Source organism: Paroedura picta, chromosome 15, assembly GCF_049243985.1.
Source record: "Paroedura picta isolate Pp20150507F chromosome 15, Ppicta_v3.0, whole genome shotgun sequence".
Lineage (NCBI taxonomy): Eukaryota > Metazoa > Chordata > Lepidosauria > Squamata > Gekkonidae > Paroedura > Paroedura picta.
The window spans coordinates 20,001,101-20,020,313 of NC_135383.1; the positions used below are offsets into that span (position 1 = coordinate 20,001,101).

General features: G+C 45.8%; 1 protein-coding gene across 6 annotated transcripts in view; it reads right to left on the bottom strand.

Moving 5' to 3' along the window:
- The window catches only part of TRIM37 (tripartite motif containing 37), a 48,860-nt gene that overhangs the window by 11,553 nt on the left and 18,094 nt on the right, over nucleotides 1-19,213 (bottom strand). For all 6 annotated transcript variants that reach the window (XM_077311172.1, XM_077311174.1, XM_077311173.1 and 3 more), the window contains exons 9-20: nucleotides 18,783-18,907; nucleotides 17,868-17,918; nucleotides 17,073-17,154; nucleotides 15,219-15,295; nucleotides 14,503-14,682; nucleotides 13,150-13,264; nucleotides 11,608-11,820; nucleotides 10,230-10,366; nucleotides 9,602-9,696; nucleotides 7,169-7,369; nucleotides 3,093-3,401; nucleotides 805-936 (exon numbers count right to left, since the gene is read on the bottom strand). In XM_077311172.1, the coding sequence (XP_077167287.1) occupies nucleotides 805-936; nucleotides 3,093-3,401; nucleotides 7,169-7,369; nucleotides 9,602-9,696; nucleotides 10,230-10,366; nucleotides 11,608-11,820; nucleotides 13,150-13,264; nucleotides 14,503-14,682; nucleotides 15,219-15,295; nucleotides 17,073-17,154; nucleotides 17,868-17,918; nucleotides 18,783-18,907 (1,717 nt within the window). The remainder of the gene's footprint in view (nucleotides 1-804; nucleotides 937-3,092; nucleotides 3,402-7,168; nucleotides 7,370-9,601; nucleotides 9,697-10,229; nucleotides 10,367-11,607; nucleotides 11,821-13,149; nucleotides 13,265-14,502; nucleotides 14,683-15,218; nucleotides 15,296-17,072; nucleotides 17,155-17,867; nucleotides 17,919-18,782; nucleotides 18,908-19,213) is intronic.

Sequence of the window (19,213 nt, forward strand, 5' to 3'; positions counted from 1 at the left end):
TCAGAAAGTAAAACTGTGACTGGCTATCCTAAAAGCCATGTTCCCATGTTAGGGAACACACGCATGTCCTGCATGTAAGAAAGAATCAACATGTATTCACTTTACAAATGCAACGGGCACCAGAGTACCTGGATAGATGTGGGGTTGATATCCCAAGTTGTACATGTGTGGAAAAAGCTGCTGGGTCTGGCCTCTGTTGGCATCTCTTCCCAGCTGCTTATTCCAGCTGCCCCATCTCCCCACATCTGAGAACCATTACACTGGCTGTGAGGCCAGATTGCTGTGCGACCTCTCCAGTAAGGCAGGCCACAGAAATTGGAGTGGGGAGACAACATACTAAGGCAGGTCAGACGGAAGGGGACAGGCGGAAAACACTCTCGGATTGGCATTTTAACTTACACTTTCCTAAGGGCTCCGATCAGAAAAGGAATTAGGAAGGAAAACAAAGGTCTGATTAGAAAAAGTGAAGGCAGCTCTGGGGCAGAACAGGCTGGATCAAAGCTGCCCCGCCAGCTGGACTTCCTGACCCCCCTAATCAGCCAGGCTCTGTCTGAAGAGCAATTGGGGAGCCCAGCCTGGCTTCCCTCCATCACCAACAGACAGGGAAGGAATCACCCAGGTCAAAAATACCCTTTTTCACACAATTGTGAGTGTGACAGAGATGACGTGTAAAAATAGTGCTGAGAGAAGGCAGCTTTAACTTTCCCACAACTTTCTGTCTTAGGAAGGTTTACAGAAGAGCCGCCCGGGTCCAAATGGATGGGAAAAAAAATCCCCCAGGACAACCTGCTTCCCGGTCTGTACCTTCAGAGGGGCTCTGGTAGTCTGCCTTGGAACGAAGATTCCCATCCCCACAGTCCATAGCTCTCCGCAGAGACAAGCTTCCTGCTGCCCCACTTCGACCAGCTTTGGGTGAATGGCTTTTCTTGTGTGTGGCTGCAACACAAACACAAACACAAACACATGCCCCCTTAATGAATTTAAGAGCAACTGTGAGCACATTTTCCAGGAAGAATTTTCAACACCTCACATACAAATGGACATCCCCTGCCTTAGAGGAGTCCGCATGCAGTCTGCTCTCTCCTGAAGTTTCTCCAGGCCCCGGGACAAGCTCCTCCAGCTATGACTGACGCACTAATTCAAGTGCTCATTATTCCAATTCTGGTCCATCCTATCTCAAGGAGCAGCTGCCTAATTCAAGAAACCGCTTGTCTTATGACTCACCGAAATAAATGCAGCTTGATAAACTTAATTTTCCAATCTAGCCATAACAGCAAAATCAGGAAAGGATGTCAAGCATCCAGTGGGGCAAAACAGATGGCTTGGTGGGTCACAAGTTATGCAGCTTTGGTCTGCTTCAGAGGTGCACAACTCAAGGAGTTACTGGAGCCCGATTGGTGCTTGACTGCAACAGTCCCCACGCTGCAGCCATTTCATGTTGGAAAAACAGAATGGAGGGGGGGGGGGCTTAATTTTTCTCTGATACCAGCCTGAACTGGGCCCACTGGATGCCTCAAAATAAACTTTCCAATCATGCCATGTGCTCCAAACATGGAACTCCCAGGACACATTTGGTAAGGTCCCCAGAAGAGAGGTACCAGCTCTCCCCAGAAGGAACGCCTGCCTCTTGGCCATGTCTGATGCACTGAACTCACTTGTTGGAATCTAAAATTTATAAGGAGAAATGTAAAAGTTGCTTTTCAGCTACAGAAGCTACTCCTTATATCCAATGCACTGGCATGTGTAAGTAAGAGGAAAGAGAGAATCTGTATGGGAGGGATAAGAAGCAGGTATGAGGGGGGGGGGGAAGAGGCTGACAAAGGGAAGAGGGAAGGAGAAAAAAGTCAAGGCTGAAGTAGAGCCAGGAGCAATTGGTGAAAAAGGAAAAATGGAGACAGGAGAGAGGGTGAAGAGAAGTGAAAGGCAGAGAAATGCAATGGAAGGAAAAAAGAAAGGCCCTCCATCAGATCTTCCCACATCAGAGAATCAGAAGTGATGGGAGGGAGCAGCAGTGGCCCACCCTGCTTAAACATGGACCTCATCTACCAATTCCTGTTGGCAGCTCTTCCAGCTTATCTGGCTCCCACCCACCCTGAGAGTTCTACTCTTCTCTGCCCCTCTGGCAAAGAGCCAGGCTGGCCATGGAGCTCTTGCCCTGTTCATCCAAATCTGTGTGGCAGGTCAGCAGTTGTACAGCCAGGCAGGTGCTGCTGTTCAGCTTGGGGCAAGCTGGCAGAGGTGACACAGGAGGAGTGCCAGAGTGGTGCCATTGTTCAGTCCCATCACTTTCCCCCCTTTTGTAGGTCAAAGCAAGTGCTGATTCAAGCCCTGCTCTAATGGGAGCCTTGGCTTTCTTACTGGAGGGTGGGCTTGAGGTGCTGCATGAATACCAGAGGCTGGCTTTCGTCTAGTGGGAATTAGTGCATGGACCAGCTCCACGCCCCGTCCCCCTTTGCCACTTGCTGTTCCTTCCTCCCTTTTCACTGCTGGGAGCTGGTTCACAGCAGGTTCCTGCAACAAGGATAGCTAGGCCCAGTTATTATAGAGGCTGATTTCATCAGACCTGGAGAACACTTGTGGGGGTAGGGTAAGAATCATGTTCTGGTCCTCTCCTCCCCGCCCAGGAAGCCGGTCCCCCTGTAAGGAGGAGAGGCTTCCAACGTTCAGTCTGAAAAGATGTAAGACTGGCGGCATACGGCAAAATGCCAACTCCATCCTGCCACTAAGAGCACCAAGGTGGTAAAAAAAAACAGATTAATGTTCACGCTATGCATAAAGTCAATTTGACACTGGATGAGGAGACTGTCTGAGTTCCCAAATCTGCCTTAGCAAGCTGCACTTGGCGGCCTTCAGGCTGATTTATTTTTAAAGCCGTTTTTGCAGGAGATGTTACCACTAGCTCCGCAGAGTGAATTTTACTCAATTCCAAAATCTGCACATGGCTTCTTCTTCATGCTGCCAGTTCTTTCAGCACCTCATCCATAGAGAGACGCGGTGAGGTCTAGGCTATTAAAAGGCTGAGTGCTTCTATTCTCAGGCAGCTAGACAGTTCCCCTCCTCCAGAAGTGACAGCTAAACCCGCCCCCACTTACAGTTCTGTAAGCAGTAGCCGGACAGCAATGATTTCATCAGCACCTCCCGCGCAAGCTCTTGCAGCTTGCTGTAGCTCTCTGCACCACATGCAGCTAAGGCCCCCTGGTCACCGGAGAAGTAGGTGGGCTGCCCATCGGAAGATGTGGTGTTGCCGCTCCGGAACTCTGACATCTGGTTCTTCACATCTGACATTTTACTGCGGACCTCGGCCATCTGACTTTTCAACCTCTTCAGCATCTTCAAGTCTGGTGAGACACGCCACATGGCCTGGTGCCTCCGCTGATCCCGCTCTTTCAGAGAGTAGGATGCTTCATGGAGAGGGAATAGGAAAGGCGTTAGCACTCACTAACGTCAGCCCTTGAGAACACACAGGCCCAGCATCTAAAGGGGCTCTTTTTGTCCTGTAGTTATCCCTCCTTCCCAATCGTGGCAGTGTTGGAGAACAGAACCATCGGCCCTCACCACCCATAACCTGGAAGGAAATCACTGGGTTGGTCTCCTTGGTTTTCCTGTTAGTCCAGACTGTACCACACACTAAGGCAACTGCAAAAAGGGCACGAACCCTACAGATACAGGAGCAGTCTGCACAGAAGGCACCAGCCGAGCTGATCTTTGAACTCAGCCATCTGACACCTGGATGGAGCTTCACACTACAGTCTTGTTCCTTCAAGACTTTGCTCTCCCATTGGCCAACTCAGAATTTATAGACGTCTGCTCAACATGAAGTAAAGCTAAGAAAGGATTGCGTAAGCCAGGGGTAGTCAACCTGTGGTCCTCCAGATGTTCATGGACTACAATTCCTAACACTGGCAGGGGCTCATGGGAATTGTAGTCCATGAACATCTGGAGGACCACAGGTTGACTACCCCTGGTGTAAAGCGATGAGACAAAGAATTTGAATTAATGGGAACAAGGCAATTTAACAGCTAAATAACATTTTTTAATAATGTCGCTTCAAGTTTCAGCTGAACGGTTGTGCTTTATAGTTTTAATCACTGGGATTAGCTTACAGTGCTTTATCCAATGTTTGCAGCAGTTTTGTGGCATGGAAAGAGGCAAGACTTCTGAAATAAAACAGTGTTACAGCTGAATTGGAAGATATTTCCTTTTCAATAACAAGATACCCCACTGTGCCAATAACAGATCAAACTGGAAAACAGCTCTCTTACACTGCCCTGTGTCCGGAAGAAAACAAGCACAGTTGGCGTTAACAGATACTCTACCAACACTACAACACAGAGAGACAGAGACAGACTACAAAATATCTTCCTTTGCCCACCCGGGAGAGGGGGGGGATCATGATGGAAGGAAAGGACACTTGTAGCAAAGCGCTCTTCACCACACCAAGCTGTCTTAAAAATGCTTTTCCAGAAGAATCCTAACTCAAACTATTCAGCCATTTTCCTTCAGCCACAGCATGAAGCTAAATCAAAAGCCACCCGCCACTCTGCCTATCATTACAGGGAACAGTATGATGGAAAGGAGATGTGTGCATGCCTGGGTACCAGATGGACCATCATTCCTCTTCTGCTCTATTAAGCCAACAAAATGGTTGTTTCAAAGTGACCTGAAACAAGATATCACTGGCTACAGGCCAATTAGCCTGGAACAAATACGTCACTCCTGCCAAGTCTATTTACCGGATGTGATTTAGTTTACCGATTCTTTGCTAACAAGAACATCTGACCTTCAATGGCCTGGAGCAGCTGAAGGACATGTACAATTAAAGTCACCTTTCCCCACTGTTATGTATTCAGTCGGCTTGGTAAATGTTGGATTTTCACACACCTATCAAGCACAGCCAGGGCTACGTGGTCTCTCTCCAAACACTGCCTTCTGTGACAGCTAAGAAATGCGGCCCCTGTGCGTCTGCAACATGCAGAACAGTGGCTGACTACAGGCATCTCATCGTCCGGAAGCACCCCAATTGGCCTATCTTCCCCACAGGCTGCTATATGACCACAGAACTGTGAAAATCAATAATCGCTTGGATTAATTTAGCCTACTGTGCACCACTAACCAACTAAAATATACTCCGTTTCATTTTCACTGTGGAATATGTCAACTGCATCGATTCATATTTTTGTTTTTGCACTAGGTTTCCAGTGATCCTATCAGGAGGAATCAAACTATGACTAAGCCTGCTCGTTCCCTCAGGGTCACTTGAGAAATGGGGTTTTTGGGGATGTGTTAAGTGTATATGGGGTGCGCTTATGTGTATTAAAAAGGTAAAGGTATCCCCTGTGCAAGCACCGGGTCATGTTTGACCCTTGGGGTGACGCCCTCCAGCGTTTTCATGGTAGACTCAATACAGGGTGGTTTGCCAGTGCCTTCCCCAGTCATTACCGTTTACCCCCCAGCAAGCTGGGTACTCATTTTACCGACCTCAGAAGGATGGAAGGCTGAGTTGATCTTGAGCCGGCTGCTGGGATCGAACTCCCAGCCTCATGGGCAGAGTTTTCAGACTGCATGACTGCTGCCTTACCACTCTGCGCCACAAGAGGCTCTTTTTATGTGTATTAGGGAGAATAATAGTATGAAGAAAAACCAAAACAGGGGTCCTAATATGCCCTTTTGAAGAATAATGTCTTATTATTGTAGAACAATAAAAACAAAATCAGAGTCCAGTGGCACCTTTAAGACCAACAAAGGTGTGAGCTTTCGAGTGCAAGCACTCTTCGGCAGACTCGAAAGCTCTTGCCTTGAATAAATCTTTGTTGGTCTTAAATGTGCCACTGCACTCTGATTTTGTTTTATTGTGCTGCTTCAGACCAACACGACTACCCACTTGAATCTATTATTAATGTAAAAGCTTTTGTATACTAGGATTCCCCTCCCCCAAAGTCAGAAGCCCCACTCTATAAAAATGGGTATGTCGTCTCAGTTTCACGGGGCTTCCATGTTTTTCCTTCAACAGGCTAAGACCCTTTCCGTTCCAGACATTTTGCTTTAACTTCCCTCCCCAACTGCAGTGGTGTTTTGCCCTTCTTTCACACAAAACCATGCTGATTCTGCAACTTTCCCCCTGTAAGTCTCAGGAGAAAAACATCCTTCACTCCAGCTCAAAGAGGAAAGGGCAAGATAGCTACAGGCAAGTGTCCAAATGAAAGCTCTGCCCACAGCCAGCCTCGGGAGGGACAGAGTTCATCTCTATTCCTCACCTCCTCAAACCTTTTGCAGGCTTTATTTTGAACCTGAGAGCTGAGCCTCAACTCAGCAACAAGGAGCAAAGAGCTGAGCTGAAAGGGCCCAGCCAGATTCTCCTCTGCAATAGTGCCCCTGCACAGACATGACTAAGGGGAACAGCGGTGACAGCAGTGACCAGTGCAGGGGCCCGTCTCCACACACCTACACTCTGCTTGAACAAAGGAGGCAGCTTCTCATGCCGCCATCTGGAATACCATTCCAGCTCCAGAACAGAACAGGAGGACAGATTTTTATTAAGCAAAACATACTGGAGCCTTCCAAGTACCACAGAATGCAGAACCAAATGAGATAGTCACAGGAAAGGACATTTCTGAGGAGTTTCTTACCCTTGGTCTCTTCCTTGTGGGGGAAAACAGATATGGCAGAGACATTTACTGTCTGAATTTTACAGCGCTTTCACACAACCATTTGCAAGTAGATTTTGTCATTTCACACAGTCAAATCCAGTTGTAACGTGCATGGAAAGTGGTGAAAGCACCCTGGTGTTCTTTATATTATTTTTCCTTTAGGCACAGCTTCAGCAGGAAGCTCAGAGACACCCCAAGACTGCAGTCTTCAAGTACAACCTGTCACTTGAACACCATTTTAACAAGAGGTCTTTGCAAAACCCTTATGGATTGTTATACCAATAATCATGATGGTGATTTACCCCTTAATCACATTAGGTGAGATTAAGATTTCTGGATTCCTGTGGGATTACTTCCACATAAGAAGGTCTAAGATGGTGGTTCTTATCTGGAGCCCAGAGCCACAAAGGAAAGAATAATCACCAAGAAAAAATATTTCTTAAGGCGGCATCACGAATGAGAGGAAGCCACAGATGGGAAATCACTGCAGAAGGAGGTGGTTTTGAGAGCTGCCCACTCACCTCTGTTCTGCAGAAGTGAAGCTGGAGGGCGTGGCTGCATTCCCCACAAATTCTCCATCCCATTTCGGTCTTTCAGGTCCAATAAGTGGATTAAAGTCAAGGGGTCTATGTCAAGTAAACTGCTACTGGACGAAGAGCCCAACGCACTTCCTCCCCGCCTTGACATGCGGCTGCCTGCGGTAGGATAACCATGACTCCCGCCTAGAAGAACAACAAGGATTTTTATACAGGCTGTGCTGACAGATAAAAGCATGTGACACGTATCAGTAGCCCTGGTGGGTTTCATAAAGTTGGGCAGCATTATAAATTGCCATAATGTGAATATGGGGCTGTTTCTTGCCTACGACAAACTAGTCACCTGGCTGACTGGGACAGGGCCCCAGAGTTACATTAGAATAGCTCAGCTCAAAGAACAGGGAAGACTTGGTCTGCTGCACTGGATGACTGTGCCATCCCTACTTGCTTTCAAGATGCAAACCTTGAATCTAGTAGCAAGCACAGGCTTCTTTTCCTTAAAAAATTATTCACCCATTCCCTTTCTTCACCATCTTTCCCACATTTTCGGAGTCACCTGAGAGAGGCCAGAATAGAAATTTAAGAAATAAAGATCCATCCATCAAGAAATGAATCTTTAGCTCATTCCCCCACCTCATCATTTCTTCCGGAGGTTCTATGAGAGCCCCAAGGCCAACCACTGCTTCGGTCAATAGGATCAAACCTGCTCATTCTTCCTTGTGCCCAATCTCCCATTTAAAGTGGGCTCTCAGGTGCTTTAAGTGCAGCTTAACAGGCCAGGCTCAGACGGCAAAGCCTCCCCACACGGACACTGCACTGGTGCACCAATGCTGCATGAGTAGCTGCAACACACATGCAGCAGACCGCATTAAATGAAACACTGGGCACATATAAGATTGTATGGGAATCAGAATAATATTGTAAACCACACAGGGGCGTTCAGAGTAGGACAAGATGACACACAAACGCATCTACCACCAAAACACGGGGAAATTTAATCAAACTGTAGGCCAGCCTGAGGAAGAGCAGCAGTAATAGAGAGGTAGTTAACAAGGTACAAGATAGTACAGGTAGTAGAGAGTCTTTCCATTCCAACTGCCTGGTTTTTTATAACATCAGGACACTACAGGCAGTGCCACAGAAACCCTGGGCACTGGCTTGCAAAAAGCTATGCTCTTTTAGTGAGCACGAATTTCCTTCAGGAAGTCAGGCAGCAAAGATGGGGGGGAGGGCAGCAGGGTTAGTCAAACTGTGCAAGTTAATGGGATCTGTAGACTTATATCCTACATCACTTAAAATTCTCACTTAGCTTTTGGTCCTCTTGCCTATCTTATACCAAACCTGAACAAGCATCACCTCTGATGGCAATATACGGGGTGGGGGGGGGGGAATTGCTTGCTGCGAGGTCTTTAGCTAGACTCACCATTTGTCCAACCTGGGAAAGATCCCAGCACCCATATAGGGATCCCAGCCAAAGCAGGAACAATTAATTGGAGCAAGTATTTAAAACACTGGGAGATTCCTTTGGGTGGGCTGGAGGCATCACTGAATAAGGATTTGACAGACAGAAACAGTAAAATGGCGGGGGTGGGGGGGACAGAACACACAGTCACTTTGTTCTGCAAATGTAATACCTCTGTCTCTGCCCCAAGTAAAGGAGGTGGTATTAATCAGTTAAATATGAAATTAATTCCCTGGCTTAGAAAGAATTCCTTCAGAGGTATAATTTACCTGTCGAAAGTCAGTGATTGCTATCTGAGCCACAATAGGGTTTAGACAGTTGAGAGAACTGCAATATAAACCCATCAATGTCTCCCCCATAGAATAAGTGGCAGTTCTTTGCTACAACATTTCCCCATAGATCTTGCCAGCACTGGCATTTCAAGTGCCAATTTAAAAAGAAGTCATCTGCGATCCTGAGCCCCAGTATGTGCTATGAACCCGCATCTGAATTAGGCCAACTTGAAGTGCAAGAAGCTATTCATTTACTCAAATGCTCCATCCCTTCCCCAGTACAGACTGCAGGTTTAGACCACCCAGGGTATTTACAGTATACACAAAAATATATCACAGCTCATGTGGGAAAGGCGATATTACTCAAGTTGAGAACAACGCTAATGCTATTTTAGAACAAGCTATTTTGGAAAGAACACACTGGGAAGTGCCGGTATTCCACTGATGTGCTTTAAAAAAAACCCAGTCCAGCTGCAAGCATTCTACGTCTTGCAGCCAATGGGAACAGTGTCCTACATTGCAATAATCACTACACAGTACATGAAGCAGCAGTTCCAAAAATAGAAAATCCCGCAGAATGCACAGCTCTGCGTTGCCTCTGCCGTGACACGGAGAGCCGGGAGAGCAGGGGAGATCAGCTCCACACCAAGATACGGGCCCAAGAGAAACAGTCTTCCTGCATACCTGATGTCCCTGCCGCAGCACAGGCTGCTTCCTCCATGAGGTTTCCTTCCTCCAACTCCATGTGGTTGCTGTATTCCACATCATTCTCTCCAGACCTTACAAGCAAGATGAGAAGGGGGGCGGGGGGGGGGGAGATAGCCAGCTCAGTTAGACTGCCATCTTAAAATTATTAGTCTAGATAGTCTAAACTGCACACATATAGGACTCTTTTCTTGCTGCTGTATTAATCTGGTCAATTCAAACATGCCTAGATGTCCATTCAGCCTCGGAAGGATGGAAGGCTAAGTCGACCTTGAGCCGGCTGCTGGGGTCGCACTCCCAGCCTCATGGGCAGAGATTTCAGACTGCATGTCTGCTGCCTTACCACTCTACGCCACAAGAGACTCATTTGTACATCGACTAGACAGAGATAAAACTTTTCACACTGCATCAGACAACATACTTCATCAGTAGAACTGCTTAGACTGCAAAAGGTTCTGACCCAAAGACAGCTGAAGCTCTGCATGTCTGGCTCTGCAAGCTGCCTGGCAAACGTATAAATCTGCATTCATATGAAGGCAGCTCCTCATTCCATTGCAACGGACACAGGCACCGACAACAAACAGACAAGATTCTTGCCGTCACTTACATGGTCTCTTCATCAATATCATTCTCTTCCGTGTTGCTGGTCGCTGTTGAACTAGCAGAGGAACTGCTGCCATCCAGGTGGTTCATCTCATCCTCCCCAGCAACATCAACATCCAGATCTCCATCTGAGAGTTCATGCTAGAAGAAAAAAAGAAGCAGCTCAAATCATATACTATGGCAAGTATATGACAAGAATATCTGGAAGTCAATACCTTTCTTGAGTTAGCAGGATTATGCAAATGGATTTTTGCTTAAACCCCCATGGGCAGAGCCTTGGACTTCTATAAAATAATGCAATGGAGTGAGACTTGGAATCCCACCCATCTGCCGAACGAGTAACAGTGGTCCCCAACCTTTTTATCACCGGGGACTGGTCAATGCTTGACAATTTTACTGAGGCCCGGGGGGGGGGGGTAGTCTTTTGCCAAAGAACGTCACCGCCTGAGTCCCTGCTCCACTTGATTTCCCGCCTCTGAGTTCCCGCCACCCACTGGGGGGCGCTGCCAGCAGCAGCTGCGCAATGCCACGCCAAGGGGGAGCCCCAGCCATGGCGGCCACTGGAGAGCACCAAAGATGAGCCGGTGGCAGAGTGGCAGGGCAGCCCCTGAGGCAGCAGCCAGGGAGGAGGACGAGGAGGAGCCATGGCCCGGTACCAACTGATCCATGGACCGGTACCAGTCCCTGGACTGGGGGTTGGGGACCGCTGTACAAAGGGAAAACAGCTAATTCCAAGCTAATGTCAATTTAGGGGAGCTCTTCCGCCAGGCGTTTGGTTGAGGCTGGGGAAAGGATGCCTGGAGTTTCAATCTTGGGGTCCCCCCCTATATTTGGCTGCTGTGGAGGATCTCACCACGTGAGAGCTGTGGTAGGCAACGGTGGCTGGAGTGGCAGAGCTATGGGGTTTTTTTGTGTTGTTTCTGCCATCTTGCTGTTGCTGTTGTTTTAATATTAGATTGTTTAAATTGGGGCTGGGGATGTTTTTATTGTTGATACTGGATTCTTGTTTTTATTGTCTTATTGTGAGCCACCTCGGGCCAGCAGTTGCCGGGAGAGGTGCAGGCATAAAAATAAATAAATAAATCTGTAGTGTGAGATTCTCACACTACATATCAGTATTGGAGACATAATCCAGGACAAACCCCTAAACCCTTGAGTCTAGCTAAGTTAAGACGGAATATGATTTAAAAGGTTCTGGTACAGCACCATCCATGCTGTGCTACGTTTTCCCACTTACTCAGGTAGGGGAACTTAAAAAGAATTAACTGCTTGCCTTTGGTCAGAAGCAGTCCTGTCCATTCTACCTCCTGAACATTCTGCTGAATGTATAAAACAGACTTAGACTTGCCAGGAATGTCGGGACACAACAGAAGGGAGCTTACATTGAAGTCCTCATAATGCCCTTTCTCCTCTTCTTCATCCTTCGCATCTCGAGGACCTGCTGTTGCAGCCACAATTTCAAGACGCAATTCTGAGTTTGGTCCCGACTTTTGGGGTCTTGCTTCTGGCCCATCATCACTCTGCGGGCTGAGATGACTGTCCGGAGGAGACATGCCGTGGGCTTTCTGGGTACGGGACAGCTCGATTGCAAGTCTCTTAATGTTTGAAACAGAAAAAGAAGACATGTTATTATATACAACAGAAATTGAGTCCAGTGGCACCTTTAAGACCAACAAAGATGTATTCAAGGTGTGAGCTTTCGAGTGCAGGCACTCTTCCTCAGACAAAATGGAACAAGGATCATTAGCGTACAGACATTGGGCAAAATAAATTAGTGGCAAATGAGTAAACTGTGTCATAATATCCAAATTAAGCCATATTGTGTCATATGACAATTCTTTGATAAACAGCTAATCAGTGCTTTCGAGTTCAGTTGTAGTTCACAAAAACGTTGGTGAAATAAAACTGTCCATGTTAGTAATTAATAGCAAACACTTTCCCAGTTGTGAAAAGAAATAATTAAAAAAGACTACTTGCTTGCCCTTGTCCCATTTTGTCTGAGGAAGAGTGCATGCACTTGAAAGCTCACGCCTTAAATCAGGGGTAGTCAAACTTCAGATGTCCATGGACTACAATTCAAAGGAGCCCCTGCCAGCATTCGCTGGCAGGGGCTCCTGGGAATTGTAGTCCATGGACATCTGGAGGGCCGCAGTTTGACTACCCCTGCCTTAAATAAATCTTTGTTGGTCTTAAGGGTGCCTATGGACTCTAGTTTTGTCGGGGTACTTCAGACCAACACGGCTACCCACTTGAATCCATGTTAATTAATAATACATGAAGCCATGCTAAAGCAGTAGTAGTTTAATATGATTCTAAAACTTCCAGTCTCCAATATATTCAAATGGGTAGCCGTGTTGGTCTGGAGTAGCACAGAGTCCAGTAGCACCTTTAAGACCAACAAAGATTTATTCAAGGTGTGAGGAAGAGTGCTTGCACTCGAAAGCTCACATTTTGAATAAATCTTTGTTGGTTTTAAAGGTACTACTAGTCTCCAATATAGTGTGTTGCATAACAGGAGTATGCCAAGAGAAATGGATTAAACAAAACAACGGCTCACATGAGCACCATCTACAGAGCACTATGACTATTGCCTATCTGAATGATTCAGTGCAAAGTCTTTTCTGGAGGCAGGTGCTTTTGCCAAGTCTTTGCACTGGGTTTAACGGAAGGATTTAATGCATAAGGAACAGGAAACACTACAGAGTAGCCAGTGATTCATGTACTTAAATGTAAGAGTGAAAAAGTGATTCTAATTCAGAAGAAAAGCATGCCTAACTGCTGAGGGGACAAAAAAGACAGACAAATGTCTTTTGTCACTCAGCAATGCACCAGCCCAAAGACTCTGCCATCTGTGTGGCCAAAGATAGTGTTAACCCATATATCTTTAACTGCTCTTGAGTCTAGCATACCACTCTGATTCTTACCTCTTTGAGATTATTTATTTGTTGGACATTGCTTGCCTGAGCAGCTTCTAGCTGAGAAATATACCAATGCTGGTCCCGACATTTCTGGAAGAAGGTGGGTGAACGCACCTGGAACCTTTAGAGAAGTGGTCAAGAAAAATGGTCAGGAGGTGGCAAACAGACTTCATAAAACTCAAAAAAGCCCCATGCAAGAAGCAACACTATACTGAGCCTTATAGGAGAGCGCTATACAACGCAATAAAGAATAAGAGTTGGCTCTTTTATGCCGCTTTTCTCTGGAGGCTCAAAGCGGCTTACAGTCGCCTTCCCATTCCTCTCCCCACAACAGACACCCTGTGGGGTGGGTGAGGCTGAGAGAGCCCTTATATCACTGCTCTGTCAGAACAGTTTTATCAGTGCCGTGGCAAGCCCAAGGTCACCCAGCTGGTTGCATGTGGGGGAGTGCAGAATTGAACCCGGCATGCCAGATTAGAAGTCCACACTCCTAACCACAACACCAAACTGGCTCTTAGAACGGCTGGTTCTCAAGCCAGTCATAAAAGCAGTAAAATTAGGACACAGACATGGTAGGAATCTCTGCTTATTCAGAAGACAACCCCTCCCCAAAGTACATAGAACAGAAAACCTGCCCAGAAATCCTTGAACTATTATGACAAATCTGAAATATTGAAAAAAAAAACTGAAAGCCATTACAGGTGGGATGCTTGTACCACTACTGCTAAAGCAGAACCTTTGGTAAGAGAAACCACACTCCCCCCACCTTCATCTTGTTTCTCTCTAAAACTGGCAGTTTGGGAAATAAAAGTCAACTAGATACGTATAAAAAGGAGCGTGCATTGTTTACTGAAGTAGATATGGCTGATATTCAACCATCCTAAGGAGCAGAAAAATATACATTACAAGAATATATATGACCCTTCTTTATAATGAATGAATACCAGCATGTGTTTAATAGATTTTTACCTGAGAGACCATCTATGCAGATGTGAAGGCAACTGCCACATTTACTATATAGACTAGCTCAGGGGTAGTCAAACTGCGGCCCTCCAGATGTCCATGGACTACAATTCCCAGGAGCCCCCTGCCAGCATTCGCTGGCAGGGGGCTCCTGGGAATTGTAGTCCATGGACATCTGGAGGGCCGCAGTTTGACTACCCCTGGACTAGCTAAAAGGCATGTGATTAAGCCAGGTGAAAACACTCGTGCTAGCAATTAAGCCGAAGCTCTCTAATACGTTTTACACACGTAGCATCACACAAGTGGTCAGAACAGCATGCAGCACCCATTACCCTAATCATGATTGCTTCTGCATGATTAACAGACTATTTCTCCATTCAGCACATGCTTTCTTACCGCAATATAACTGTGTCATTTTGCCTGTTCAGGTAGCCTTCATTGGCAAGTAAGTCCAACCGGAAGAACCTGTTGTAGCCCCAGCACTCCCCAACTTCAAAATCAGATGCAAATTCTCTAATTATATTTTTAGAAGAATCGTTTGTGGACTGATGGACCATTTCCACACGATACTCATACCTAAAAAGATAAAAGGAAAAATCCCATGAACAGCTGGTGGTCAGATCTGCTTATGGTCCAGAACAATTCCCAGAAAGGTGCTTTTTAATTAAATAGGCAGCATTTTTAGTGAAGAGCTGGCAAGCTATTAAGAGTAAGGAGGAATTGTAGTGCAGAGTCTGACTTTCGGACACAAGCTGAACTTCTGATGAGTCAGCTTGCAGATAGGGGTTAATCCTCAAGAATATTAAAACAGGCTTTGTATAGAGCCTATAATACAACAAAGATGTACACTCCTTTGTCAGTCTTAAACCTACTGTCCATAATTAGATACTACCCCTGTCCTAAATGCAGTATTTTGGGGAGGACAAAAGTTCTGCCTATTTTAGCTACACCATATATTGTTTTAGAAGCCTTGAACATGCTCCCTTCCTGCCTGACATCCAAAAACACTTTCCTGATAGAGAGGCTGCCCTTGTGAGCATCCTTCCCAGCACTGCACTGCCCTTGAGCTTAATACAGAGAGCACAAGAGAAACATCTAGCCATTCTCCTTACTTGGATGTTTCCGGTAACCCAGCAGAAAGCTCAAGAAATACAGACAAATAGTAGCCTCGAACAACTCCATTTCCATCCTTTAAAGACAAAAAGTTACTGTTAGAAAGTGTCCAGTGGCTGTGAAAAGGTGGTATGTTATATTACGGTTTGTCCAGATTGAAAAGTTAAACTGAAGTATATTTTGCATGGCTGCAGGGAGCTTAAGCTGACAGAAAATTCTTTTGCTACCACAGGATTGCTGGCAGGGATGGGAACTAGGGGGACAATCCTTGAAGAGTCCAAATGCTGAGAGTATAGTAGCAAAATAATTGTGCTAGTCAGCTATCTTGTATGTATTTTTCTGAATATAAAGACAACAGAGGCAGCACCAAGTCTTGTCTGGAATCCCATAGTAGCTCTCAGTTGCCTGCCCCCCCCCCCCAGGCTTGGATGCCAACAACAATAGACTTCAGAATTGCCAACTTCAGGAAACTGCCTGCCCACTGAGTCTCTTCAAAGTCAACTGCATCATGATAATCCAGCTACAACCCTTCCTCCTCCTCCCTACAGTTCTCCCAACTATTCGCTTAGGACTTTTAAAAAAAGCAAACAACAGAATTGGTAAGCCATTGTTCAATGGCAGGGCACTAGTCCCCTGCGCAAAATTTACAAAATGGACACCAGCAGGTTTTGAAGCATCATGATCATCATTAATAATAATAATATTTATTAACCGCCACTACAGGCACAGCCTGCTCGTGGTGGTGTACATCCATTTAACACCCCACATAAACAATATCCAGCCAAGTTTTTAAAAGCCCCAGATGGTGGAAAAACACTATTTACAGGATACTCCTTCCCCCCCACCCCACTCCCCCATGCACAACCGTTGGCCCTCCAGGTGGTAGCTTCCAAGAGTATCCAGGCCAGGCTTATTCTTTTTCATAGGCCTGTGTGGGGTGGGAGCCAATCTTCCTGACCCAGCCTCAACCAAGCTCCGGGTGGAAGAGCTCCATTTGACAGGCCCTGCGGAACACTGACAATTCTGTCAGGGCCCTTAGCTCTTCCAGGAGATCATTCCACCACCAGGTTGGGGCCAGGACCGAGAAGGCCCTAGCCGAAAATGTAATTGTGCTTCTGTTCCTTCCTATTGCTTCCAATGTTTCCAAAGAGAGTCTTACTCCCAAACTTCAGCTCATGACAGGTTAAGGTATCTGCTTTCTGACACAGATCTATTTGTGACACAAAGGGTTGCCTTTGCACTGGCCGCAAGAAAGATTCGAGCTGGCCTTGTGGCAAACACAATGGACTTCTTACACAGCTGATAAGCAGAGTGCATGAGTTAAAAGTAAGTTTTATGATGCTTTAGCTGATCTCAAAGGTATTTACTGTTTTGGACAATTTTAATATGCATTTGATCTTGCGATGGCCTATGGCCTAGTACAGGGGTAGTCAAACTGCGGCCCTCCAGATGTCCATGGACTACAATTCCCATGAGCCCCTGCCAGCGAATGCTGGCAGGGGCTCATGGGAATTGTAGTCCATGGACATCTGGAGGGCCGCAGTTTGACTACCCCTGGCCTAGTACAATAAAATTTGCTTTGCTTACTCCCAAACTTCAAAAATACATAAAGGATTATTTCAAAGGATTATTCCCAAATCTATGGCTCCCCTATATAAACAGAAGTTTGATTTCCATCCTTATGGGAGCATCATCCTACATTAAAAACATAAGCATTTCTTACATACTATACATCTTTAAGAATACAATGCTCCTGACTACTGCAGGTCAGAAAAAATTTCAATGCCCTCGGAGAGGAATTCACAGGTAAAAACTAATAATAACTTTTTATTAGCACCATCAGTGAAACTCACTGGATAAACCTTTAGCCTCCAGCATAGCCCAGAAACTTGAAGAGGCGGACTGTAGACAGGATCTGCCCGCTGGCGCAAAGTGCTATGGAGAAAATCAGAACAAATATCCAATAAAGAGATTAAAGTAAGGCCCTCAGCACAAAATGGAGATGAAGTACTTTCAGAAATGATTGCCTCTTAGCACTTTGTTTCCAACCAGTTATTCTTCCCTCATATACCATAAAATTACCCCTTTCCATCATCTGGCTCTACCCTATTTTGTGCTGTTGTGACCCATCATATCTCATCTTCCAAGGCATCTGTCATTAACACCCTCACCTTTTTGGCATAAAAACTTCTGCCCTTGAATTTGCACTGCAGTTACAGGGAATGGCACTCAGTATGTGTTTAAAAAGCACACTCCAGCTGGGCAGCTGCTACAATAAAACACAGTCCCAGCAAACACCCAATATGAGAAACCCAAGATTCAAAGCATTGACAATGGCTTCTGGAAAAGGCTTTTGAACCGTGGGGTCAATTTGGTCCAGAGTTGGACCAATTATTCTACTCCATCTTTAAAATCGAGCCAGTTCTGCTCAATTTCTCAATGCCCCAGAAACAATGGCACAAGGAGAAATGTGTGTTTGTGGGGAGGTCCTTTGTATACAAAGGGGTGCCCACCCCAATTCATCTGTGCAGGGGATGAAATTCAGGCAGTTGCCTATTGCTTTTAGGACTTAAGACTGCCTCACATTTTGCCCTGAAATTACCTCTATACAAGCAAGGAATTCACACTCATCTGAATTGTGTTCCTACCTGAAATTCTCCAAGACAAAGGTAGTTGAATCATAGGCTGGTACTAACTCACTGCAAGGAGAAAAGCAAATGATGAGTGAGACTAGTACCAATACGGTGGAATTTCCAAGAGTCACTGAAACATGGACAGGTGGGCACTCTGAACATACATCCATGAAGTTTGGCGATGCTGCAAACTTTACTGTTAAATACATTTTCTTAGGCTGGCTGTCATGCTGGGATGCCCCCACTACAGAGCATGCTGTCAAACCGAACAGAGATTAAGTCAGGCAGGATCAGATACCAGACAAGTCCAGTTCAGTAGTTCTCTTCTACCTGCATGGGGGAGAGGATATCACAGCCTGAGGCATGCTCACAACCTCTCCCAGGTTACAATCCTATAGGGCAAAAGAAAGATCTGAACAGGCCTCAGGTCAGGCACACATAAACAGCATCCCAATGCTATATCTTGTACATACCGTATCTGAAGATGTGGGCATGCACATTAAAGGATAAACTTTGTTGGTCTTAAAGGTGCCACTGGGCTGAAAATTTGTTCTGCTGCTCCAGAACAACACGGCAACCCACTTGGATCTCAATATTATGTTACAGTTTTTATCCAAGCAACTGCCACATTAATCCAGCAAAAACCTGTAACTGTCTCACCCAGGCGAGCACATATGAGCCATGGCTGAAACATGACCTCTTCTACCCACTTCACACAGGATATGTCAGCTGCTGAGGAACTGACCCACAGCTCCCCAATACAGAGTGACAACAATCACCTGCACATGCTGGCCTCCTCAGACATTATATTCTACATGTGGATGTGGGATACCAAGCACTGCTGACAGGCTTGTGTGAACCAGGCTTGTAATTTCTGTTTCAACATTCTCCAAGAAGGAGCAGGCCTGTTATGGGCTACTGAGGCTGTACCTTGTGAAGTCTGGAGGGACAGGCGTAGTGACAAAAGAGGCCATGGGCTTCCTGTGCACTTGCTGGAACATCATCAAGATCTCTGAACTTTTCAGTATCAGTTCACTCTTACTGCATGAGCGCAGCTGTAATGAAGGAAGTGGGGAGGCACCATTAATCGTCAGGCAACAGTTTAAGCCATTTTAATATATGAGTTCTTATGCTAGACTCCAGATGAAACAATGTCAACAATGATAGTTGTAGAGCGCTTGGGATGGAATGTCTAGCACAGTGACATCTAAACACTAAGAATTTAGAGGGATGGGCAGTTATTTTGGGCTTCAATTTTTATTCTTGAAATCGTAATTTGTAAGCCCCTTTGAGCCATGATGAAAGGTGGGGTGTATTTTAATTAATAAATAATAATGTAATAAATAAATACAATAAATAAG